At 40.1% G+C, this 27,394-nt stretch overlaps 1 protein-coding gene and 2 long non-coding RNA genes across 10 annotated transcripts in view; all 3 read right to left on the bottom strand.

Moving 5' to 3' along the window:
* Nucleotides 1-27,394, bottom strand: part of LOC105197099 (WD repeat-containing protein 81) — a 374,845-nt gene that overhangs the window by 339,043 nt on the left and 8,408 nt on the right. For all 8 annotated transcript variants that reach the window (XM_039450912.1, XM_039450914.1, XM_039450915.1 and 5 more), the window contains exons 3-4: nt 19,320-19,575; nt 16,164-16,326 (exon numbers count right to left, since the gene is read on the bottom strand). In XM_039450912.1, the coding sequence (XP_039306846.1) occupies nt 16,164-16,326; nt 19,320-19,575 (419 nt within the window). The remainder of the gene's footprint in view (nt 1-16,163; nt 16,327-19,319; nt 19,576-27,394) is intronic.
* Nucleotides 3,053-7,282, bottom strand: LOC120358133. The gene is made up of 2 exons (XR_005575063.1): nt 6,916-7,282; nt 3,053-6,848 (listed from the first exon to the last, which is right to left on the bottom strand). It is a non-coding gene; the product is annotated as an uncharacterized LOC120358133 (long non-coding RNA).
* LOC120358132 lies at nt 21,134-26,477 on the bottom strand. The gene is made up of 2 exons (XR_005575062.1): nt 24,117-26,477; nt 21,134-23,990 (listed from the first exon to the last, which is right to left on the bottom strand). It is a non-coding gene; the product is annotated as an uncharacterized LOC120358132 (long non-coding RNA).

Raw genomic sequence — 27,394 nt, 5'->3', positions numbered from 1 at the left:
TTCGTTTTTCATTTCCTTAAAACCTTCCCTTACTTCCCTTAATATCTTCCTTAGCCCTCCTTCTTCTTGTCTTACTGGCAATCTCTTTATCTTATTGTTTCTTTTAAAGATTTCTCCCACCTCTACTCTAGTCTACTCCCCTTGTTCACCCTTCCTTTTCTCTCCTCTTTTGAGCAATTCTAGCAGCGACGCACTATTTGATCTACAGGGTGAGTCAATTTAATCTATGGACCCGAATATCTTCCAAATAACGGTATGTACAAAAAAATGGTTTAGATGAAAGTTGACCAGGACGGAGGGGGTCATTCAATTGTACAATTGGTTTTGACCTTGAGGTTAATTTTGAAGATTATTTCAAGGTCACGATGGTTTTTTTAAATGGGACACCCTATTTTTGACTGCGGATTTCGAAAAAGCGGAAAATTTTACATCAAACTTGTCTTATGAAAAAATTATTTTTGCGACCTTGGAAAGGTGAAAAATGAAGGTGAAATGCCTGAAAAACGATCTGGTGTACTTTTTCTGAAATGACGTGGTTTTCTGGGTAACACAAATGTGCATAATGCTTAAACATTACTACTTGCAACTTTCGGCCGGATTTTTCGACGCACGCCTATTGCTCCTCTCCCACCGCTCGCGCCTTAGCAACGGCGCCGCCGGACGGCGTAACGCACGGTCCTGAGACGATGTATCGCGCTCCTTAGTTACGCCGTCCGGCGGCGCCGTTGCTAAGGCGCAAGCGGTGGGAGGGGAGCAATAGGCGTGCGTCGAAAAATCCGGCCGAAAGTTGCAAGTAGCTGACAGTACTGCGATACCTAATGCTAATAATCAACGATTAAAAAAAACTAAACAATTACGTTTGATTTAAGATTTATAATTATTGTTATAATAGAGTTTTATTCCTTTTCTTTCTTACTCACTTCTGCATAATTGAAAAATTTACTATTTAAAGTTGCTTAAATTAAAAAATTCCAAACAGGGTATGTAGGTAATTACATACAGGGTATGTAGGTAATTACATTCACAAGTTACCTTTCCAGAATGGCTGATTATAGTCCTACTGAGATTGTTGATATTATATTAGTTTTAGGGGAGTGTCATAGCAATTACAATGCAGCATCAAGGCTTATGCTCAACGTTTTCCTGAAAGGCGACATCCAACTGATATGACAATACTGACAATAGTTTAGTCCAAAGAGCTCGCAATGGACATCTTGTTCGTCAACGTCAACATCATGAATATGAGGAAAATGATGCGCGAACTGTAACTATTTTAGCAATACTTCACCTTAATCCTCATGTTAGTACTCGCCAGATTGAAAGGGAAATAGGTATAGCACAAAGAACTGTTGTTAGAATTTTAAAAGCTCTAAATTATCACCCTTTCCACATCACTCTTACGCAGGCTTTACAGCCTAATCATCATCTGATGCGTATTGCTTTTTGCCAGTGGGCTTTACAAATGTTACACGATGATCCAAATTTTTTTAGGTATGTGCTTTTCTCAGATGAGGCTAAATTTTATAGTGACGGACAACTTAATAGACACAACTGCCATTATTGGTCAGATGTTAATCCCCACTGGTATAGGCCAATAGATCATCAAAATCGATGGAGTATTATGGTGTGGTGCGGCATTGTAAATGGTTATTTGATTGGACCTTATTTTTTTGAAGAGAACGTTGATAGACACAGTTACTTATCGTTGCTAAGAGATCACTTACCAGGCTTATTAGAAGATGTTGACTTAGCAACAAGAGCAAGAATGTGGCTTCAACAAGATGGTGCTGCACCGCATTATGCACTCATTGTACGTGCCTTTTTAAATGCCAGTTACAATGACAGATGGATTGGACGAAGGGGTCCAGTTGAATGACCTCCTTGCTCACCAGATTTGACGTCGCCTGATTTCTTTTTATGGGGATACTTGAAAAATGTTGTTTTTGCTGAACGACCAACCACAAGAGATGATTTTATGGACCGCATTCGTAGAGCTTGTGCAGCCATTCCTAGAGCTACCCTGCTTAGAACTGTGGATAGTTTTCAAAACAGATTGCAGTTATGCCTCGAAGCCAACGGAGGTAATTTTGAACAATTACTCCGTGGGTAATTCATTTAAATTACAGTGTCAGTGAGAGGCGAGGGGACTTACGATAATCAAGCACCCCGACGTGAGAGGCAAGGGGACTCACGATAATCAAGCACCCTAAAGGAAACAGAACATACTACGTCCACGTCGTTGTTTCCGGGTAACGCTAAAAGTAAGATGAAAGTGATTTTGACCTTGATATGACCTTGATATGACCTTCAAAAGGTCAGGTCAAAAAACTAAAAAATCCCTATGCTGATATAAAAAGTGCCATTGTTTAAGAGCCCATTATCAAGAAACAGGTTCTGCGGTCAAAAATAGGATTTACTAATCAAAAAATGCGTTATGAGCCTCAAACAACCTTGAAAATTGACCTCAAGGTCAAGCTAGTCAAAGTGATTAACACTTTTACAATTCATTGACTTTGTTTAAGCATTATGCACATTTGTGTTACCCAGAAAACCACGTCATTTCAGAAAAAGTACACCAGATCGTTTTTCAGGCATTTCACCTTCATTTTGACTTTCCAAGGTCGCAAAAACAATTTTTTCATGAGACAAGTTTGATGTAAAATTTTCCGCTCTTTCGAAATCCGCAGTCAAAAATAGGGTGTCCCATTTAAAAAAACCATCGTGACCTTGAAATAACCTTCAAAATTGACCTCAAGGTCAAAACCAATGGTACAATTGAATGACCCCCTCTGTCCTGGTCAACTTTTATCTAAACCATTTTTTTGTAGATACCGTTATTTGGAAGACATTCGAGTCCATAGATTAAAATGACTCACCCTGTATACCTCATTAGACTTTCTGCCTTGCTCGGCCTTCCCACTCTTCTCTTTTCCTCACCATTCCCTTCTACTTCCTTTTCCCTCTTCCTTCCTCCCTCCTTTCCTTCCTCCATCTCGTCTTTCTTCTAACCTGCCGACTTTCCCTATTCAGAAAGTTTATTTACCTGCAGTCGGGTTATTTTTTTTTTTGTAATATTTATGTAAATAAAACGTATGACTCTTTATATACTTGAAATGATCACACTTTTCAATCTAAGAAAACAATTTAATTAAGTTCAATAATATTTTTTAGCTTATTTGTGAAATCATTATATAAATGTAAAAAATGTGAAAAAATAAAATTATATACTAAGTTAATATGTTGGTTACTCAAGAGTTACTCCAATTCAAAATTTCCCGCAACTGCATTTACTCTCTCCTGTTATGCTTCTCACTTCTACCGACCGATGTCGCTACCCTCCCTCTTTTCTGCTTCCTCTCTGCTCTCTATACCTGCTCTCCCGTCTAACCTCCGAATCCCGTCCCAACCCTACTATCACTCCTGTCTCACTATTCCCTTACCCCTGCCCTATCCCTTATTCTCCCAACTCCACCTGCTACTCCTCTGTCCCCTTACTCCCTCGCGCTCCAATCCTGCCCTCCTTCTTCTCAGAAAACACAATCTCACCAAACACACCTTACAAGCACACGTTTATCACTCTCGTTACCGGAAACGGAAGTCACCTATTTGGATATTAATATAAAACGTATTAATTTAATTAAATAATTCAACACAAACGTTTCGACTTTACGGAAACTTCTTCACTGTGTAACAATTTTTTACATTAACGACGCAATATGTACAGCAGTACTTATTTAAAACAAGATTCAAACGCAAACAACTTTCGAGACAGCATGAGAGAAAACATTATTTATGAGCGTTAAAGAACCGTTTTCAATAAATAGAAATTTTCCGTGTAAATAATTAGATTTACAATTCGTCGTTAGAGTCATTCATGTTATACAACATATTCAACCCTGGTCATTTATAACTTATACAACGTAGAGATTTTTATTGATCAGCCTGACAAGGGAGACTAATTACTTTTGATGCAGCGGAGCAAGCATGACCTATGTTTAAAGCGAATATTCTGCTAAGTATTTACAATAATACTTCTATCTTTCTAAACATCGACAAATTTGTTAAATATAATACTGTAACAGTTGTCTAAAAGTTCAATATCCGTTTCTTTATTTAGTCCATTTTTTGTTTATTATTATAATATATATCATTTTAGAAATCAATTTTTTATAATAATTCAGTTTAAAATCAAGGATTTTGACATTCTCCTAATCCAAAGAATGATTCTGTTGTAATCTGTGTTTAATAATAACGGATACCTTAGATGTTTCAAGTTTTATATTGTTTATATGTTCTTTAATTCTTGTTCAAGTTTCTTTTTGTTTGGCTTACATACAAGGCATTACAATCCTTACAATTCAGTTTGTAAACAACGTTGTTACACTCTGTTTTAATGTTCTTGTCCTTATGTACTTTAACAAACCTGTTAAGCTTATTTAAGCATCTAAACCCTAACATAACTTCATTTTTTGTTTAGAAACGCAGATATTCTTTTCGACATGTCTTTAATATATAGAAAGAGCAAAAACTTTTTCCTTTCCTTGAACGTATTAGATTCGTCGATAAAATCATGAAATCTGTTATTCAGTTTAATATTAATTAATTTTTTAATTCTAGTGTTGATTTTATTAAAAATTAACTGCAATAAGTAGCCATTATCAATTAAGATATTTATACAAAATTCTCAATTTTCTCACGGTATTCGGAATGTAATAGTAAAATTGCCCAACCCACCATACTGTAAATAGTTCTTATTTTTTAACATATCGGTTAGTGTAAGTAGTATAATAAATATCTTCCTGAGAAGTTCTTTATGGAACCAGTTAATATATAAGGTATTGTTCACGATTCTGATTAAAGTGTCTAAAAAATTAAGGATAATTAAAAATCAACACTTCTTTTCAAGTTCGAGTGTGTATTGCAACCGATTGTGATATCCGTTAAATTCATTTAAAATATTTTCTATTGCTTCAGCAGGTGCCGCTAAAGCAATATCGTCTACATAATGTACGTAAAACGATAAATCAATCTTTATGTTATTCAAAAACTTTAGACTCTAAATCTTGCATCACTAATGATAGCGGTGAGCCCATGGAAATCCCCTAAGTTTGTTTGTAGATATTATTAAAAATAAAATATGTTAATGTTAAAACAAATTGCACCGCTGCAATAAACTCATCTGTCGGAATGTTGGTCTTTTTTACGATGAATTAACATCTAGACACAATGTCATCAATTGCAAGATTTAAAGGCACGTTGGTAAACAAAGATGTTACATCGAGCGATGACAAAACCTCAGAGCCGTGTATGCTTTTGTTCGTTAACAATTTACAGAGTTCAAAACTATTATTGACATGACCCAACGCCCGTGAAATGCTGTCCGATATTATGTTTTGTAGTAAAGCTGCCAATGGATAAAAAACTGTTCCTATTAAAAACACGATAATTCTTAAAGAAGTGTTAGGTTTATGTACCTTTGGAAGTCCACAAGCTTTTAGTAGCAAACAATCTTCCATAAAGAGTACAATTTCTGTTTGGAAATATATCCCTTAGAATGCCATGTTTTAACCAGATTGTTTACGGTTTCTTCTAATTTAAGTGCTGGGTTTCTTTTTTTCCAAGGAATACGTATCTTTATCCTTTAGTAGGCTCTGCATTTTATGTAAATAATCCTCCTCATCCATTGCAACCACTACATTTTTCTTGTCCACACGCGTGTTTATTATGTTGTCATTCTGTTTTAAAAATTGAGGTGTGTATTTAAACATGGAGATCAGTTTCTTGTCTATATGGTTATTGTTTACTCGAGCATCCAAGAACCGCTACAATTGTAGGACTGTAATATTTCGAATATCGGCTTTGAGTTGTGCGTTAAATTTAATGGTATTGCCTTCAATATCTTTTATATATTAAAGACATTTCAGAAAAAATATCTGCGTCCCTAAATAAAAATGAAGTTATGTTGGGTTTTAGATGCTTAAATAAGCTTGAGGTTTGTTAAAATACACAAAAACAAGAATATTGAAACAAAGTGTAACAATTAACGTTGTCTGCAAACTGAATTTAAGGATTGTAATGCCTTGTATGTAAGCTAAACAAAAAGAAATAATAATTAAAGAACATATAAACAAAATAAAACTTGAAACATCTAAGGTATCCGTTATTAGTGAACATAGATTACAACAAAATCATTCTTTTGATTGGGAAAATATCAAGACCTTTGATTTTAAACTTAATTATTATAAAAGATTGATTTCTAAAATAATATATATTAATAAACAAAAAAATGGGCCAAATAAAAAAACGGATACTAAGCTTTTAGATAACTGTTACAGTTATACATTTAACAGACTTGTCGATGTTTAGAAAGGCAGAAATAGAAAATATTATTGTAAATATTGGGAGTATAAATTAGTTCGGTCAGTTTTCAAAAGATGGCTCTGGCTGTTATAAATGTGTCATAGTGATAGCTGATTCCGGTGATTTTAAAGAGGTTAGACATCTGTCAATAATATTCAGTACAAATCGCTTTAAGTTCATACAAAACCCCTGTTTTTTATTGTGTTGAATATGTCAACTTTTGTAGTAACTAAGCAGCATTTGCGGGAGGTTATAGTTTTCTGTTTTAATTGGAAGAAAAGCGCAGCTGAAGCGCATCAAATGCTGGTAGAAGTTTATGGTGATAATGCTCCAACTGATAAATCATGTAGGGAATGGTTTCGACGTTTCAAGAATGGTGATTTCACCATTGAAGACAAGCTTCGCTCTAAACAGAAAAAAGAAAAGAAAAAAATTCGAAGACAAAGAATTGGAGGCATTACTCAATGAAGATGTCATGATTCTGCAAGCTCTTCTTGCGTTTGACTCCGAGTCAAACGCAAGAAGAGCTTGCAGAATCATTGGAAGTTACGCAACCAACAGTTTCCGTACGATTAAAACCCATGAGAATGATTCTCAACCAAAGCAATTGGGTGCCTCATGAATTGAAACATGAAGAGAAACATTAAAAGGCGATTTTTCACTTGCGAGCAGCTGATTCAAAGGCAACATAGAAAGAGTTTTTTACATCGGGTTGTGACGGGGGATAAGAAATGGATATTCTACGATAACCCCAAAAAGAAAAAATACTACGTTAGATGCAGTCAATCGTTGCCATCATCCCGTAGGGGTCTGGAGTCGTTTCGGGGCCTCCCGAGGCTGCGGATCGACTCTAGATACAGGAATTGGCGTTCCTGCGGTTTCCCGACCTCGCTAGGGGTCTGCGGTCTCTCATAGGCCGTAGATGCAGGGATCTCAGCGACCCTGGCGCCCGAGCTGACACACCGTAATCCATCACGTGCTGAAATTACGTGCGGGATGGACCGGAGACCTTGGCTTCACCGCCCGGGTCGCGAGGAGTCAACCTCTATAAAAAATCAAGGAGGCGGCGTCTGAGTGTCGCGTTTCGCGCCTCAGACGCCTTGGTGGTGCGTGAATTGTTCAGTGTTCGTCGCGGGGGGGATCGGGTCGTCTTCTCCCTGCCGAATCCTGGGGCGATCTCCTGGTCGGTGACTGAATCCCGCGTGTTGACCCGCTGGCTGTCAATGGCCCCGGCTAGCCCGGGTACATCGACACCGGGCCTTCGGGCCTAGGAGCAACCCGTATTCCGGCACGGCTGGCGTTTCTCCTCGGGGATGTTCCTCGTTAACGCGGGGGCATCGTCGTGGGGGGCGCTGGTTCTCGCTGAGGCCGCTGATCGGGGGATCGTTCTGGGTGCTGGCTGGGGGCGGGGGTCCTGGTTGCCCGCCGCAGTCCATTGTCTGGCGCGCGTCGATCGTGGGTTATCCCGGGTGTGCGCTTAACTGCGTGCACTCGGTTTTCGTTTTGTGTTCTTCCCTGGTCGGCGCGTGTGATGTTTGTGTTGTCCATTAGGTCCGCCTCGGATCGGTGGTCCCCAAACGCCGACCCGTAGTACCCCTCAGGGCGAGGGTGGGGTTCCCCTCGCGAAACAATACCCCAATTATGAACTACATGGACAAAGATATCGGTAACTTACCGCGCAGGGGGGTCGGATACCCCAGGGCCGGCAAAGGGAGACTAGTGTCCCGGGTGCCCCCTTGTCGATATCAACCGACGGGCTGTCGCGCGGGGTGCCCACAGGCCCCGCCGACGAACGGGATACTGTGGAAGAGAATGTTCATGAATGTCTTGGTGCGTCGCGGGAGTCGCGCAGGAGGACGCTCTTGCATATGCGGGAGCGCCTCGGGCCCGAGGCCCGCGACGCAATCGATCGGTTCCTCGCCCTCGAGTAGCTCGAAGGAGAGCTGTCCGAGGAAGAGGACTCCGACTGGGAGGGAGGGGAGTACACGGGGGGGTCCTCTTCCTCCTCAGTAAGTTAAAGGGGAGGGCTACGCCTCCCCTAGTGATTTGACACCGGGCGAGAGGGCTCGTTGGGTCGGAGTCCTGGCCAAGTCCGCGGGAGAGGACTCGATCCTGCTGGCCAACGGTCGTCGCAAAACGGGCGGCGGTCGACAAGACAGCAGTGCAATCGGGTCCGAAGGAACCCGATTTTTTAAGACGGTGGCATTCGCGCCACCGCCACCTAGGAAGGAGGGATCAACGCCGATCCGCGTCCGTGGGGGAGGCTCGAGCGGGGAGGACCTCGCTGACCCGCCTCGTAGGAGGCGGCAGAGGCTCTCTCAGCTCAGGGCTGAGCCCACGGACGTGAATCGGCGAGAGGAGGAAGAGGGAGCGATGGCCGGGAACCTGGAGCCGGTTATCGATTTGGACGAGTCGGAGGGCCGTGTCCGGATCCCGGATGTCCCGGGGGACGGATCCGACTTTCCGACTCAAGTTAGAAGTAGGCGCGCCCGTGGCCGACCCCGTTTGGACGGGAGTGGACCCTTCAGGTCCCCCTCCCCACTGTCCGACGGGGCGGCCGCGGAAGACCGGCTCTACGGGGTTCCTTTGGAACAATTTCGGGCCTGCCGACTCCGAGCTAACGTTATACACGTAGCTCGGAGTCGGAGGAGGAGGGAACGGGGGTGAGCGATACGAGGCCTCGGCAGCGTATCAGGATCCCCCCCGACCCTGTTTACGCCAGATCAGCGGCGACCGCCAGCTGGGAGTAATCTCCCGGAGCACGACCACGGACCTGGCTGGTCTGGCCAATGGTTGGCTCCGGGAGGTCGAAGGCGCACGAAACAAGGCCTCCACAGGTTGCCCACTGTCGGGCAACCTGTCGGGGTGAATTAAATTAAATACCCATCTCGCCCGGGAGGCGCTCATGACGCTGGCGTACCACGCCATGGGCCGTTTCGGGCGAGATGACGGACAGGAGGAAACGGCGACCGCGGCCCGGGAGGAGGAGGTTCGCTCCCTCCGGGCCGAGGTCGCCGAATTAAGGGGGCAACTGGGCGTGGCAAAACGCGCCCTCATGCTCCAGAGTGGGCCCTCCTCAACCGCTGCTGTCCCGCAACCGACGAGAAGGAGAAGGTCTCCTTCCCCTCCGCCGCCCCCGTCGGTCGCCTCTGCCCCCGGTTCTTCTCCTTTCGAGGAGCGAGTGCTGGGGACGTTGGAGCGGCTGACGGCGACGGTGGAGGGCCTGGAGAGGCGCCTGGCGCGGGTGGAGACGGGGGCTGTTCCGGCCGCCGTCCCCACCGACGCCAGGGGCAAGAAGAAGAAGGGAAGGGGGAAAGGGGAGTGCGGGAGCTCCGCGGGAGGAGTCTCCCGCGCCCCCCGCCGTGCCGGCGGCAACGCCCGGCCCCGATACGCCTGCGAGCGATCGGAGCTGGGTCGAGGTCGTCGGCACTCGGAAAAGGAGGAGAGTGGATAAGGGGGGCAGAAGAGCGCCCCCCATCCGCCCCACGGGGGATGGCGGTTGGGGGGTGTTCCCCCCAGAATTTGAACGTGCTATGGCTCGACCATCGGGGGCAGCGGCGTCTGCCGCCCCTCGGTGGCTGAGCCAGAAAAGAAAAAGGGGGAAGGAAAAAAGAAGAAGGGTGGAGGTCCGCCGCGAAGCAAAACGCTCGCGGCAAAAAAGATCGGGAGGCGCGTCCCCAAGTCATCGGCGGTGATGATTACGGTGACTGGGGATGACGCCTCCTACGCAGGTGTGATGCGGCCATTGTCCTAGGGGACATCCCGCCGCAGGGGGGCAATGGGCTGCGAGTTCGCCGAGCCCAGACCGGGGGTCTCCTCCTGAAGATCCCCGGTGAAGACAGTAGGCCAGCCGCGGAAAGGCTGGCCTCAGAGATGCGTCGCGTCGCGGGTGGCCCGGATATGCGGATCTCTTGCCCTCTGCGGAGGGTGGGGATCCGCATATCCGGGTTCGACGAGTCGGTGACTCCGGAGGAGGTGGCCACGGCGGTCGCCGACTACGGGTCATGCTTCGTGGCGGACCTCAGGGTGGGTTGGGTGACGCGCGGTCGGCGGGGGCTGGGCTCTGTCATAGTACAGTGCCCGGTCGCCGCCGCCGCGAAGATCGCCCGAGCGGGTAGTTTGGCCCTGGGCTGGGTGGCGGCTCGAGTGGAGGTGCTAAAGGCACCCCCACAGCGATGTTTCCGGTGCCTGGCCCAGAGACATACGCAGCACCGGTGTCCTGACGATGTGGACAAGGCCCGGTGCTGCTTCAATTGCGGAGGGGAGGGGCACACCCAGGCAGAGTGCGCGAATAGGCTATTCTGCCCGGAGTGTGCCTCCAAAGGTAAGGCGCACAATCACCGCCCCGGCGGTAAGAAGTGCACCCGGGTTCCCCCGGCTGCTCGACCGGGGAAGAAGGCTCCCCCCCCTCCACGGCGGGAGGAGGGCGGAGACTCTGAAGAAGATCGGCCGCTGACCCCTCCGCCTTCCGCCCGGCCCGGCGCTCATGCCGTGGATGGTGGTGTGTCCGAGGGGACAGTAGCCGATATCGACATGGAGAAGACTTCTCCCGTGGCGGAGGCCTCTGTCGGTGAGGCCTTCATCACGGGGGTAATAGAGATATTGTCGGAGTGGTCCGGAGCATCTGTGCTTCGGACGAGTCCGCCGACTAAAAAGAGGTGCGAGGCACTCGACAGTCCGAGTGCCGCACACCTCCCCCAGGCGAAGGTGGTGCTCGAGCCCCTCCCTCTCCCGCAACGGGAGAAGCGAGTGGGACGAGACTCGAGCACCCCTCAAGAAGGCGTCGAGACCCCAAGCGGAGAAGGCGTTGACGCCTTCTCCCCCGGGGTCGCCTATCCTCAGAGGAGATAGGGCCGCGGAGTGACTCCCCTGGAGGGGGGGGGGTCATTACGTGACCCTGGGCCTCGTTTCCGACTGCCCCTGCGCTCGGGGATGCCCAGGAGACGAGGACCCTGACTGTTGGGCCGCCCGATGAGTAGGGGTCTCCGCTCATCCGGTGAGCCGGCCACACGAGGATAGGAGGTAAGCCCGGTCGGTTCCTAGGGACCACTGGACCTTGGGTAGGGGGTTGGCACGGAACGGGTAAGTTCGGCGCTCGCCTCCTGCCCTAAAGGAGCGCGGGGGGGCGTGCGGTGTTTTTCACGGCGCTACCCCGGGGTGGACAAGGCGGCAGCTGATGTATCTCGGCTGCCGCCCTGGCACGTCCTCTCCCAACCTGACAAACTGGCGCGTCGGGAGGCTCACGCTCCGACTCCGGGGAAAGGCTACTGTGAAATAGCGTATTGCTGGCCGGGGCCTTCCCTCAATATGGGGCGAGGTGGCTCGGTGAGGTTTTTAGTTGGTAGGCGGGTTAGGACGAGCCTGGTCGCTGAAATTACGTGGCCGGGTTAGCACCGTCTCGACTCGAGTCCAACACTACCATGGTTTAGCCAACCTGGTGTGCCATGAGCATTTCCCTCATCGTATAAAAAAAAAAAAAATCGTTGCCATCAACCTCAACATCAACACCAAAGCCGAATATTCATGGTGCGAAAGTGATACTGTGTATCTGGTGGGACCAAAAAGGTGTTGTATAATACAAATTGCTACAACCTGGCGAATCCATTACGGATGATCGGTATAAACTACAATTGATTCGTTTGAGCCGCGCATTACGAGAAAAACAGCCGGAATACGAGGAACGACATGACAAAGTTATTCTGTTACATGATAACGCTCGGCCTCATGTCGCAAAAGTCGTCAAAACTTATTTGGAAATGCTCAAGTGGGATATTTTACCGCACCCGCTGTATTCACCGGGCATCGCTCCATCTGATTACTGATTATTCCGACGGATGCAGCATGATTTGGCAAGACACCGGTTCACTTCTTTTGCAGAAATCGAAAATTGGCTCCTAACTTGGATCGCTTCAAAAAACAAAACATTTTTTCGAGATGGAATTCAAAAATTGCCTGAGAGGTAGGACAAAGTAGTAGCCAGTAATGGACAATACTTTGATTAATCTGTTCATTCAATTTGTTCTGAAATAAATGCATTTTTGACCACAAAAAAACGGACCGAATTAATTTATACTCCTAATACTAGCAGAATATCCGCCTTAAACGTCATGCTCGCTCCGTAGCATCAAAAATCAATCTCTCTTGTCACGCCGATTAGTAAAGATTTCTATGTTGTATAAGTTATAAGTGATCAGCGTTGAATATGTTGTATAACAACTCTAACTATAAATTGTATAGCTATTTATTTGCTGGAATACTTTTATATATACAAAGTTTTTTGGATTGGGAGAAAGGTCAGAAGAGTACCTGTTAAGCCCAATACTCTTCAATGTAGTAACAGCGGATGTGGAGGAGAAAATGAGAAAGAAAAGCTGGAAAGGAGTAAAGCTGAGAGGGAAATGAGATTTGGAAAAAGAGGGGGGAGAAAAAAAAAGATAAGATGGATATGAGAGAGAAGTAGAAGATATAAAGCATTTCAAATATTTGGGGTATATATTTTAGAGAAATAGCGGGCAGGGAAAACAGGTTAGAAATAGGATGAAGAGAGGAATAGCGGTAATTGGGCAAGAATGGGGAATTGGGAAAAGAAAGTTCGGGAAAGATTAGGGGAAGAGAGTTTAGCTGTTTGATACATTGGTGTAGACGGTGATGGCGTACGGGGTGGAAATATGGAGCTCAAGGAACAAATAAAAAGAATACAGGAAAAATACCTAAGATGGCAGCTGGGACTAAATTGGAGAACACCAAGGTATTTGGTAAGAAAAGAGCTACAGCGGGAAAAGTTGAGAACAAGGGCAAGTAAAGGAGAATGGAAGTTTGAGGAGAGGCTGGCGGAAGGCAAGGAAAGCGAATTAGCAAGAAGATGCTGGGAAAAAATGAGGAAAAGGGTAAAGAGAGGAGGAAAGCTATGGCGTGAGAAAAGAAAAGATGAGTTTTTTTAGGAAAGAGGGAGGGGGATTATAGAGGTGAAGAAGAAAAGAGGAGGAAAAGTTCGAGAAGATAGAAAAGGATAAAGAGAAGCAGAACGAGAGATGGAATAGAATTGTGGGATCAAGATGCAATAGATGGTAAAGGAGAATGAAGGAAAAAAGGGTACCGGAGGGGAGGAAGGGGTAAACAGAGAGTACATGAAGAATAGCAAAATATAGGATGAGAAAGAGAGTAAGGGAAGAGATATACTGGGGAAAGAAAGAAGATAGAGTGTATAAGATGTGTGGAAGAGAAGAGGAGACGTGGGAGCATGTGTGGGAAGAATGTGGAAACTAGGGAGCAAGGGGGGCATGGGAGGAACAAGTGGAGAAGGTAATGGGAGAGAAAGAGGAAGGGGAAAAATGGTTGAAGAAACTGAAGAGATTTAGGGAAGGCAGTGGAATGAGGAAAGAGGAAATTGGGAAGAAGGGTAAGAAGAGAGGGTGAGAAGAAGAAAGAGTGTGTGTGCGTGGGTGTGTGTATGGGTGAGTGTGTAAAGAAGTGAGAGAAAGAGAGAGAGAGGGAGTGGAAAAGAGAGTACTGTCTTAGAGGGAAGAGAGTTAGAAAAGAAATAAAAAAGTAAAAGATAATATAATCGCGGAAGAATGTTGAAATAAAAGCTTACGACAAAAAGTCCCGTATGTGTGTACAGAGCGTGCGATAGATTAAGTTAGGCTAACAAGGGGAGGACCAGGTGAGAGACCCTGGAATTTTGATCCCAATTATTTTAGTTATTTTGGAGACGAAAAAAAAGTTTACGTCTCCCGGCGTTTCATCGAATAAGCATTAGTTTCGAAATAATAAATTTGTGAAAATTGGCCATACCGCGGCGCGCTATATGCGCCTTCCCGGTAACTGTTCTCGCAACCAGTGCAGTCGGCTCCGTGCGTTAGATGCTTGCTTCACAATCGTTAAGATCCGGGTTCGCTCCTAGATGTGTGCAATATTTTTTTTAAATAAATGTATTTATTTATCTTGATGATATTAATATAGTATGCAAATTTCTAAAATAGAAAATTTAATTTAATATCATCTTCTAAACTTCAATTTAAATTTAATTTGAAGGAAATTTGAATTCAAGTAATATTTGAAATAATAAATAGGTAATAATAATAATAATAATATATAAGTTATTTGAAATGGATAACATATAAAGGCAACGTATCTAAATTTTCAAATTGTTTAAATTTAACACTGGTAAAAGAAGCGGATATAAAATGGTAAATAAACGAGAGGTTTTTAATCCCCTTGCAGGTATGTAGTCATTTGCATTCACATTCACAATCAGATGTTTGTTTATTATTCTTCTTTTACGATTAATTATTTGAAAAACTAGAATTTTAAAATACTGTTAATATTATTTCCAATTAAATTTTAAATTAAACAATTTGAAAATTTAGATACGTTGCCTTTATATGTTATCCATTTCAAGTAACTTATATATTATTATTATTATTATTATTACCTATTTATTATTTCAAATATTATTGCTTGAATTCAAATTCCCTTCAAATTAAATTTAAATTGAAGTTTAGAAAATGATATTAAATTAAATTTTCTATTTTAGAAATTTGCATACTATATTAATATCATCAAGATAAATAAATACATTTATTAAAAAAAAAGAAAAAATATTGTACACATCTGGGAGCGAACCCGGATCTTACGATTGGGAAGCAAGCACCTAACGCACGGACCCGACTGCACTGGTTGCGAGAACACTTACCGAGAAGGCTCATATAGCGCACCGCGGTATGGCCAATTTTAACAAATTTATTATTTCGAAACTAAAGCCTATTCGATAAAACGCCGAGAGACGTAAACTTTTTTTTGTCTCCAGAATAACTAAAAAAATTGGGATCAAAATCCCAGGGTCTCTCACCTGGTCTTTCCGTTGTAAGTTAGATATAAATGTAGTAAGTAAGATTAGAGTTAAAGTTGTTGTACAGAAAAAAAAATTTGTAAGCCTGAGGGGATCGAATAAATTAGTTATCATAATACCATAATTTTTTCTCTCATGCCGTCTCAAGTTATTTGCGTTCAAACTTTGTTTTAAATGAGTACCGCTGTACATATTGCTTCATTAATGTAAGAAGATTATTACACACTGAAGAAGACTCTGTAGAGTCGAAACGTTTGTGTTGAATTATTTAAATTAAATTAATACGTTTTATATTAACATCCAAATTTTTGTTAGTTTTATTGGCCTTCCTTAATAATTTTTAAATTCATACAAGCTGTTTAAATTTTTGGTTTTAAACATAAAATTTACCAGAAAACAAAAAACAGGCAATCCAAGTGGCGAGACAACGAGCCCATGTCGGTGTAAAGATAAAAAGAGATAATGTGGAAAAAGTTAGTACATTAAATTAAGAGCTCTCCCCACCACGTTTATCTTGCTGTATCACGTTATTAAAATATTAATTAAATTATTAAAATATCAACATTATTATGTATTTCTCCAAGATTTTATTGTTAAATCAATTTGTATACTGAAGAGGATTCCGTAAAATCAAAAGTCGTACACCACTTATTGTTAAAGATTAAAGATACATCACTTTGGTAACACCTAATTGTTTGCTCGTTTTATTCGGCTTTTTTATCTATCGTTTATTAAATTATATTATTTTTTTATTCACACAAGCTATTATGTTGTTAAATTTATTTATTACTTAAATTTTGTTTACTATTTATTATTTTAAAAATGACAATGCCAATAACTTTTATGTTAAAAGATATATATAAAAAATCATATTCTTATACTTTTTAAAGAATCTCTTTCATTATAAAAAATATAAAAACTGCTATATAAGTAGCTATTATGCGAAACATACCTGAATAGTAAAATTTTTCGTAACTAATATGTCACTGAGTGTAATTTCTCCTAATGCAAGTCCACGATCATGCAAATCTCTTGATAATCTCAATAACTGATATATTATAAACAATGGTTTCCCATGGCTTGTGGTAAGAGCAGCAGGACTGTACATTACGCATCTAAAATTAACGTCTATAAGTAATAAATATTCTTGCAAATATAGTTATATAATATTCTTTGCAAATATAGTTATACTGAAAATATAAAAACAAATACAAAGTGTTTGGCAATAGATAAAAGAACATTTAAACTGACTTTATAATAAAGTAAGACAAATAATAAAGTAAGACAAAAATAAAAAATAACCAAATTGTAATTAAAACTTTATTTTTAATTATAAATGTTTACACATGTAATGTTTAGACATTTTTTATGTAAATATTTAAATATTTAAAATTACAAAATTAAGAGTAAAAAGCAGTGTAAGCTTTGTTAAAATAATTAAATATAATGTCTAAATAGTCACCTGTTTTAAGTATCTTCTTAATATTTAAACATTTATAATTAAAAAACAGTTTTAATCACAATAGTGTTATTCTTGATTTTCGTTTTAATTTATCATTTATTATAGAATCCCAGATAGTCAAATATCAAATTTGCTATCGTATTGCCAACAATCGTTTGTTGAGCCAACAACTAATTTTGATAAACTCGAAACAAGTTGAGATAGCATTATGTCTATCGTGTTGCGCTTAAGTAAATTTCAATTTTAGCAACGGCAAATAAATGACAACATATCAGTATCAATTTGTTACTAACAAAGAGGTTACTTATGTATGACAGTACCTTAACAACAATTTGTGTTGTCATCCGCTATTACTAGCATATTAGTTGCAAATTGAAGGCAACTAGTCATTAGTACACCATTCTTAACTAACAGCATATTAATAATAACATAATAACTAAATAATAGATACTGCGTAATACTGATAAAATGCAAACAAAACGTGCTGTATCAACCTCTTACTGCCCAATATAATATGTACGAGGTGTGTTCAAAAAGTATCGCGAATTTTGTGTTTTTTCAAAAATTATTTATTTATTCATGAATATCTATTTTGTCCCCTTCAAAGTAATCCCCATGAGATATTATACACTTGTGCCAACGGTTTTTCCAATCTTCGAAGCACTTCAAAAAATCATTTTTTTTTTATCTTGTTCAGCTCCTCCTTCGATGCCGTCTTTATCTCGTCAAGCGTAGCGTAACGTCGTCCTTTCATGGGCCTCTTCAGTTTAGGGAACAAGAAAAAGTCACAGGGGGCCAGATCTGGGGAATACGGTGGCTGCGGCATCATTAGTGTGTTGTTTTTGGCCAAAAAGTCGCGCACAAGCAACGATGTGTGAGCAGGGGCGTTATCGTGGTGCAAAAGCCAATTTTTGTTCTTCCACAAATCCGGGCGTTTCTGGCGGATTGCTTCGCGCAAATTGCGCATAACTTGCAGGTAATATTCCTTATTGACCGTTCTACCCTGTGGCAAGAACTCATGATGCACCACGCCCCTGCAATCGAAGAAAACTGTCAGCAAAACTTTCACATTCGACCGAACTTGGCGCGCTTTTTTCGGTCTTGGTTCGTGCGGCAGCTTCCATTGAGATGATTGAGCTTTGGTTTCCACGTCATAACCATAAACCCACGATTCGTCACCAGTTATGACCCTCTGGAGCAAATTTGGGTCGTCGCGGACAGAGTCCAACATCTCATTAGCAATGTTCATGCGATGCTGTTTTTGGTCGCAATTGAGCAATTTTGGTACGAATTTCGCGGCGACCCGTCTCATGCCCAAATCATTGATAAAAATCGAATGGCACGAGCCAATCGATATGTTTAGGTCCTCAGCAACTTCTCTAACGGTGATTCGACGATTGGCCAATACCATTTTCTCCACTTCATTAATTTTTTCGTCTGTTGTTGAAGTGCTCGGGCGTCCGGCACGCTCTTCGTCGTTCACATCTTCTCGGCCTTCTGAGAACATTTTGTACCACCGATAAACGTTGCTTCGGTCCAAGGTAGCTTCTCCGTATGCCACAGTCAACATTCGGAATGCATCCGCGCACTTAATTTCGTTTTTCACACAAAATTTGATACAGGTTCTTTGATCCATTTTTTTGAATAGGTAAAAATCGAAGACGATCCAAAACACGTGCAAGCAAAGCAGCTGTCAACAATTAAGTGAACATTCAAAATGGCCGAGCTTGTCGGCATAAGTGAGAGACATGAGTACCAACATAACGCCACAAAAAGATCGAAATTCGAATATACGTAACCCGCGAAAATTCAAAATTCGCGATACTTTTTGAACACACCTCGTATAAATATTTTCTTATCAAAATATTTTACTAATACATATTTCATTAATTTTCATATTGGAGTCCAATTATGCAGGCTCTAATTTTGAAAACTATACTTAAAAACCTTTCAAGAATAAAATCCTCTTATTTCAAAACATATCCTTGTTAAAATAAGAGTGAAATCTCTCGTAATGCTACGCCTTTATACATTTTACATTGCATGATTTTTATTTATGAGAAATTCAGTTTCGTGGCATCTATTTGTTGATGCTCACAAAATAAATTTGTTTTATTAACAACACTTTATTAGCAACAAACTACAATAAAAATATAAATATTTCAAAACTTGAAGACATATATACGTAGCAACCCCTATAGCAAACTGCTTTATTTAGTATTGACATTAAAATAACGTCAAACATGTTGTTTAATGTCATTTTGATGTCAAAACGCCGACAAATAACATCAATTTGTTATAAGAGTTGCTGCGTATATGTCTTCAAGTTATAATATATTTTATTGTCGTTATGTTTTAATCATGATACTTAAGATGGAACAATTATTCTTGCTATTATATTGCTATTATATTGTTGACAACATAACGTACTAGCGTTGCTGACAGTTTATTATTAAAATTTTGTTATTTAGTTGGATATATAAGCACTCATGTTGCTGCATTCGTAATGCATTTTATTTTAAAGTCAGTAAATATATAGCAATATATGCAATACATTAGTTTGCTCAATATGCTACATCACGCTTGGATATCTATAATTATTCCTTTTTTTCTGTTGTCAAAGCCTATAAGTTTGTGTGTACTTACTCACGAAGAGAATAATTGGCAGTCTGTTCGTAAAATATTATAAATGCGGATGGTGTTTCTATGGCAAAATGGACTGGTACGAGATTACAATGTATTTCAGAGAGCATACCATTTGACACTGATAAAACTGTACCATATCGCACTTGCACCAAAGTACAGCCGTACATTCTATTTAGTATTTCAAGCATAATAGTGATATCGCTTACATTAGCAGTAATATTAGATTGTTCTCTTTGTTCAATAAAATTCCAAGGACCTACAGAAACAGAAATTTGTATCAAATCAATAATCATAGTCTCATATATAAGCAAAAATATATAATCTTTTTATAAATAACTTAATAATTTTAACGGTAAATATGCCAATGAAGGAAGCCCGCCCCAATGACCTTCACCTTAACATATGTTGTTAAGGTCATGGCTTTGAATAACCTCCAACAAATTTTAACCGTCGCTTGTCTGTCGTTAAAAAGTACCTAACAAAGAAAGTTTCATAAATGAAACAAAATTTCTATCAATTTTAACCTTATACACATACTTTATTTAAAATACTATTATTACTAATTGGATTATATATATATATATATATATATATATATATATATGCGAGGTCTACATTACCCCCCCCCTTCCCGCTTCAGAAGCGAAACAAAGTCAAACTAAAAATGTACTGTTCGCAAACCCATGTAGAACAGTACATCTGTAGACCTCGTTTCGCCCCGAGGTAAAGAAAAGGTGGGTTAAACCTCGCTTTATGTAGAAAATCACAAACCCATGTGGAACAGTACTAATATCTTATAAGATGGGACTCGTTCCGCGTGGAAAGTCAAAAGTCCATTTTAATTTTCACAAATTTTTTATGATTATAACAAAGGGCGAGCGACAGCTAAAACTTGTTGGAAGTTATTCAGGGCCATGATCTTGACAACATATGTCAAGGTGAAGATCATAAGGGCGGGCTTTCTTCATCGGCATACTATTTTATCATAATTCTTATACGGGCCAATATGATTAATAATACTGATCAGTAATATTAAATCAGTAATACTGACAATATGCATCAATATTTTTACAACCTGAAATTATTTCTATTATTAAATCTATGATTGTGAAAGTAATATTGAGACTTGCTCCTGACACAATCAGTATTATTGTCATTATTCCCACCATATATAAATGCTGATGTATCAAAAATAAATACAAATCACCGTCAGTATTCTGCAATAATTCATTAATATTAACCATACACAATTAATAATATTGTATTTGTTAATATTGACAGTATTGACTGCGTAGATTCCCTATTAAGCACAGCACATGGATCTAGCAGATCCATGCAACTTTGAGAAGTCGTAACAATCAATATTTTCTAACAAATTTTAGTTTAAATAAAAGCTCAAAAACTCAGAAAAATGACTGAATAAAGAGCATTATCGTTCAAATAATCTATTGTGATGTCACGAGACATTTCAATAAGGGGATTTTATTTCAAGACGGAACAATTCTTAGAATTTAAAAAATAATCATGCAAATACTTTTCTCAAATGGTGCGCTCAATAACACTAAGGCCAAAGTCGCTACGGCATGAGCGTGGTTGAAGGAGACGGCCAAAAGAAATTTTTCGCTAAAAAACCTACTGTTCTGCAAACGTCCTTTGATTGCAGTCCTGGGTACGCGCGTGGCACAAGAGCGATTGCACAAAAACGTAAATTGGCTTCCACCGCACGGCAGCGTCGCGCGCACGCCAAGCAAGGGAAAAGCACGAGCGCCTTCCATGACATATCGAGCTGGATCATTCTTCGTTCTGTGGCTGTCGAACAGCGAGCGACACCGAGAGAGCAATACCGGTTCGACAAACTTGTAGCTATTGCGAAGAAAAGATCGACAGAGAGAACTGTGGTCGCCAAAGTGAACCAACAGAGGAGACGTCGTCGAGAGAGAACGAATGTGTCGGTGAGAGTGTCTCGCGAAGTTGTAAAGCGTGTGTGTGTGAGAGGAAACCACGCTGGCATTCTGTAGTTGATCGAACTTACAAAAAGATGGCAAAAACTGTAAAATGCTAAATGAGATGAGACTCATTCGAAGAGGGAACTCAAGTATACGAAAAGTGTAAAAAGATTAGCGAGAATAGGCCTTAGTTTATGAGAAAATTGCAATTAAAGTTTAACATTGGGTTGTATGTACGTTAAATACTAGACTCTTGATTCGGCAAAAAAGCGTCGTGGCTGAGAAAGCCAAGTGCTAGAACTACATTTTTCTCTCCGCGGCAAATCAGATTCGAATCTCCGCAGCATTAAATTTTTTTTTAATATTTTACTATTTTACTATTATATTTTATAATTGTATTATTTTTATTATTCTTTCAAGCAAAAATTATGCACTTACATTTAATAAGATTAAATATTTCTTTATTAATAAAATTATTTATTATAAAATTCGCACATTGTACAATATCATCATAATAATAACATTCGCGCTTTCAAAAGCCGCGCGTATCATAGTGCATACTCTCTTGAGAAAGAGCGGTCGCGAGACAGCTAAACTATGTGCAGAATCAAGTACTGAGCTCTGCACCGCGTGCTCCTATATCATGTCGCCGTGTTCGTCGGTAGCAAAAAGTCATGTAATCACCGATTGATTATAGAGTACCGCAAGAATTCACATTTCGTTGTCGTGGCCAAATTCATCGTTGCCGCTGAACTTTCTCGAGTATCGTGTTTTGTGAATGAGCTTCAAATCTTGCGTTCGTATCGCCTTTACGACTTTTCTTTCGCACTCGAAATTAATAGCGTAGCTGAGGATCGATGCGGCGTTCGCGCTATCCCATGTACTCATTGCGTTGTCGCATTAGCGGTTTATTGTGCAATAGCGCATCGCGATTCAAAGATTGTGATGACATTTTGCGTTACATGTCAATTACCCTTCAATTACATGTTGATTATCTTTTGATGACGAGTTGAATACTTTTTGCCTACTTATTGAGTATTCTTCAATTCTCAGCTAACAAGATGACGTCAAAATGACATGACTTTTTCAGGTTTTAAACGTCATTAGTACGTCATTAATGCAATGTCATAATGACGTTAAAAAGTGACAAACCCGTAACGTTCTTTATGATGTCTTCAGATAACGTATTAAGAACAGTAAATCAGACAAATAGTACTTTATTAATCAATCGCAATCATTTATTATCATAAGATTTTTTAATAAACAGCCGCAGTTGGACAATGCGCTCATTTTTTACGCTTAAAAATTGTAGATAAAAGATTAAACATTTCAAGAAATGTTTAATCCCTTGTCCACAGCCTTTAAGCATAAAAAATAAGCAAAACTATGACTAACTATGGTCGTTTATTAGAAAATCATATAATACAATAATAAACAATTGATCAAAGACTTACTACTTATCTATTAAAGCAAAGATTACGAACAAGGAGTCAATGCCACAATTACGCTAGAAGAAACAAGATAGAAAACACAATATAATAGTGTTTTAATATATATATTATGTAATTCAAAGAATATACAATGTTCAAAATAATGTATTCTTTCATGAAATTAAATAAAAACTAATATAAATATAGAATACCAGTAATCCTAATACCAGAAATTGTAATAACAAATTGAAAGTATAAATACGGCATTACCGATTGAAAGCAGTTCTTATTGTCTGTGCGCAATAATTTTTTTCTAGGTGAATTTTATAAACATTTACAAGATTCCTCCAAATTGCGCACCACATATTTGCCGGACTTAAAACACAACTTCAGAAAAAATCTGAATGTAATATTACATTCGGAATTAAATTGCTAATCAATTTAATTATTTATTTGATGCTTTTACGTATCTCTACTACTACATGAACTAAAAAGTCTCGGGATTTTTCAGTAGGAAAACGCGCCACTAGAACATGATTTATTTTGAGAGGTTCATCTGTCACAAGTTTATGTGTAAAGTTTTATGACATTTCGTTCATTCGTTTACAAGCTACAGTCGTTTAAGTGTCGCTATCTTCGCTTTCGTAAAGAAACAATGGAAAAACAGGAATATCGCATATTGATCAAATATGCGATGTTTTTTGATGGGAAAAACTCCTGAACAATCAATGAAATGGTTGAAGAAATGCTATCCCACATCTGCTCCTTCGAAAACAACAATTTATCGATGGTTTAGTGAATTTAAAATGAGTCGTACAAGTACCGAAAACGCACCTCGCTCTGGAAGACTAAAAAAGGCTACGAATCCGGGAATCGTAAAGCAAGTGCATCGAATCGTTTTTAGTGATTGTAAAGTGAAGTTGCGCGAGTTAGCTGAGACCGTTGGTATCTTAAAAGAACGGGTGGGATACATTTTGCACGATGTTTTAGATATGAAAAAGCTATCTGCGCGATGGGTGCCGCATTTGCTAACCGTCGACCAAAAACAGCAGCGCGTTGATAATTCAACGGCCGGTTTGGCGTTGTTGCAGCGTAATCGAGCGGATTTTTTTCGACGTTTTGTGATGATGGATAAAACGTGGATCCATTATCATACGCCTAAGTCCAATAGGCAGTCTGCAGAGTGACTGAAAAGCCACAAAAACCGACCAAAGTGGCCAAAAGACCAACGTTTGGCCGGGAAGGTTTTGGCCTCCGTTTTTTGGGATGCACATGGCATAATCTTCATCGATTACCTGCAAAAGGGAAGAACATTTACGGGAAAGTATTATGCAGAGTTATTGGACAAACTGAACAACAGAATAAAGAAAAACGATCTCATATGGCAAAGAAAAAAGTTCTGTATCATCACGATAACGCACCGTCACACACGTCCTTGAAAGCGATGGCCAAATTGGACCAATTACGATTTGAATTGGTTGCTCGCCCGCCGTATGCTTTAGACTTGGCCCCCAGCGACCATTATCTGTTCCCAAACCTTAAGTGGTAGCTCCAGAGAAAGAGATTCTCATCGAATGAGGAAGTCATCACGGAAACCGAGGCGTATTTTGAAAGCTTGGACGTTTTGTACTACAGAAAGAGCATCGAAATGTTGGAAAATCGTTATACCAAATGTATCGCACTCGAAGGCAACTATGTTGAGGAATAAATATAACTTTGCCTAAAAAACGCTTGTTTTCATTAAAAATCTCGGGACTTACCAGCCCATATAGTATTCCTCGTAATCTCGAAAAACTAAAAAAAATTATTGCAAAAAATATTACCTCGACCAGGGTTTGAACCTAAATCCTCCAACTATCCGGGAAGGGTGTCTTAGCCAATTCGACCACTAAAGTACTTGGTTACGACAATTTTATTTATCACAATAACTGATGATATGAAAATAAGCGTCCTTTTCAACCAATGTGTGTATACAATACAAATAATCCTAATAAGACCGGAAATTGCAATAACAAATTGAAAGAATAAATACGGCATCATCAGTCGAAAGCAGTTCTTAGTTCTTAGTTCCCAATAAATTTTTTCTAGACAAATTTTATAATCATTTCTTTAGTTTAAACTGGCTGTATTAGTTCAAGTTTATCTTACCTCTTCCAATGTCAAAAAAAAGATAAACAATAAATTAGTGCAACCAGTTCAAATAAAAAGAACAGGCCTAATATTTAAATATACAAACTACGTTCGTATATATTCGTCACTGATAATACGTCATTTTGACATAATAGTAAAGACTTATTATTTTAGTATCAAAAATCACGTCGTAATTACTATCTATCCATTCTATTTAAGTTACATTTTCACTACAATTACGTTTTTTCTTCACGTCATTTCGACGTTGTCTTGTTAGCTGGGTTATTTCTCGATTACTCATAGATTACTGTATTAATCCTTATAAAATAAATGTTATCTGTCATTGTTTTAACTTGAGTGTCAAATCTCTCCGTCTGTCCTCCGATTTTTTCGTCGCACTAGCGTGCGTAGCTTTTGCCTTCACTCCACCCTGTCCTTCTACCGTTAGGTGGAGTTAGCCGGCTCTCGCGCACTTTGATAGTGGTTGCGTTATTTTAGCGTTCATTGTCGAAAGTAACTTCGTAAATTGATGCTACCATAGAGCACGTCTAGCGCCCAACTTTCTAATCTTGGCGATTTTCGGTTTTGCATTTCAGGAACCAGCTGTCAGAGCAAGCGAGATAATTATTGTGTATTGTGTTTTTGATCGCGGTGTTCGCTGTTCGCTGAGGGACGGCGTCAATCAACCGGAGAAGTCGGCACGTACGTATTTCTCATGAAAAATTGAGTTGAAAATGCTAATAGAAAAATGTTGTAAGGTCAATAGTTTCTAAATGGTAAACGTTTGAAACAGTCCAATCACAGAGCGTGACGTAATTTACAAGATCAATTAATTTGTTCGTAAATTGGGTGTCCTTTTCTCTGTATTTTCTTTTTATAAAGATGTTTTAGAAATGTTTGTCAACTGATGCTTTTAATATTATTTAATCAGATAATTTAACCAATATTGATTTTATTTATTAATTTATTTGTTTATACATAGGTATTTTAAGAAACACACATAAAATATATTTTTAAAAAAATTTTACTCATATAAGTGATGTTTCATCAAATTTACAATTGGCATTACTTCTTGTCAATTAAATTGAAATTAAGAATACAGCAAAAAATGTTAATAGAGATTTCACGGAATCTTTATAATACTTGTTCGGCACCGTGTTGTTCAGCGGTACCCGTCAAAATGCCCGGCTGACTACTTGGTTGTGCCGCACTTGACGGCGCAAACATCACACACTATAGTTAGACAGTTAAACGATCACCATTTAAAAACTATTAACCTCACAACATTTTACTATTAACATTTTTGATTCGACTTTATATAAAAAATATGTACGTGCCAACTCCTCTGATTGACCTAAATCATCCTGTATATACAGAATGTCACGTAAAGTTTAATTATGCTCTCGTGGATTGATAGAGTAAGTCAAACTAAGTGTTACGTCCAGCAACGTAACGATTCTTTTCTTTTGACGACAGATACACTATGCGACGGAGACCGAACAACGATGACCCACTTAATCTCACTTCGATTTCCGGGAATACGAGGTGTGTTCAAAAAGTATCGCGAATTTTGTGTTTTTTCAAAAATTATTTATTTATTCATGAATATCTATTTTGTCCCCTTCAAAGTAATCCCCATGAGATATTATACACTTGTGCCAACGGTTTTTCCAATCTTCGAAGCACTTCAAAAAATCATTTTTTTTTATCTTGTTCAGCTCCTCCTTCGATGCCGTCTTTATCTCGTCAAGCGTAGCGTAACGTCGTCCTTTCATGGGCCTCTTCAGTTTAGGGAACAAGAAAAAGTCACAGGGGGCCAGATCTGGGGAATACGGTGGCTGCGGCATCATTAGTGTGTTGTTTTTGGCCAAAAAGTCGCGCACAAGCAACGATGTGTGAGCAGGGGCGTTTGGTACGAATTTCGCGGCGACCCGTCTCATGCCCAAATCATTGATAAAAATCGAATGGCACGAGCCAATCGATATGTTTAGGTCCTCAGCAACTTCTCTAACGGTGATTCGACGATTGGCCAATACCATTTTCTCCACTTCATTAATTTTTTCGTCTGTTGTTGAAGTGCTCGGGCGTCCGGCACGCTCTTCGTCGTTCACATCTTCTCGGCCTTCTGAGAACATTTTGTACCACCGATAAACGTTGCTTCGGTCCAAGGTAGCTTCTCCGTATGCCACAGTCAACATTCGGAATGCATCCGCGCACTTAATTTCGTTTTTCACACAAAATTTGATACAGGTTCTTTGATCCATTTTTTTGAATAGGTAAAAATCGAAGACGATCCAAAACACGTGCAAGCAAAGCAGCTGTCAACAATTAAGTGAACATTCAAAATGGCCGAGCTTGTCGGCATAAGTGAGAGACATGAGTACCAACATAACGCCACAAAAAGATCGAAATTCGAATATACGTAACCCGCGAAAATTCAAAATTCGCGATACTTTTTGAACACACCTCGTACAGTAAGACATAAATACGCCACTGAGGGAAATGTCACAAAAATCAAAACATCATAAAAGAAATGTCGCAAATCAAAGCACCATAAATTATAAAGAAG

The sequence above is a fragment of the Solenopsis invicta genome, chromosome 6 (genome assembly GCF_016802725.1).
Source record: "Solenopsis invicta isolate M01_SB chromosome 6, UNIL_Sinv_3.0, whole genome shotgun sequence".
NCBI lineage: Eukaryota > Metazoa > Arthropoda > Insecta > Hymenoptera > Formicidae > Solenopsis > Solenopsis invicta.
This window is presented reverse-complemented; position numbering and strand designations above follow the sequence as displayed.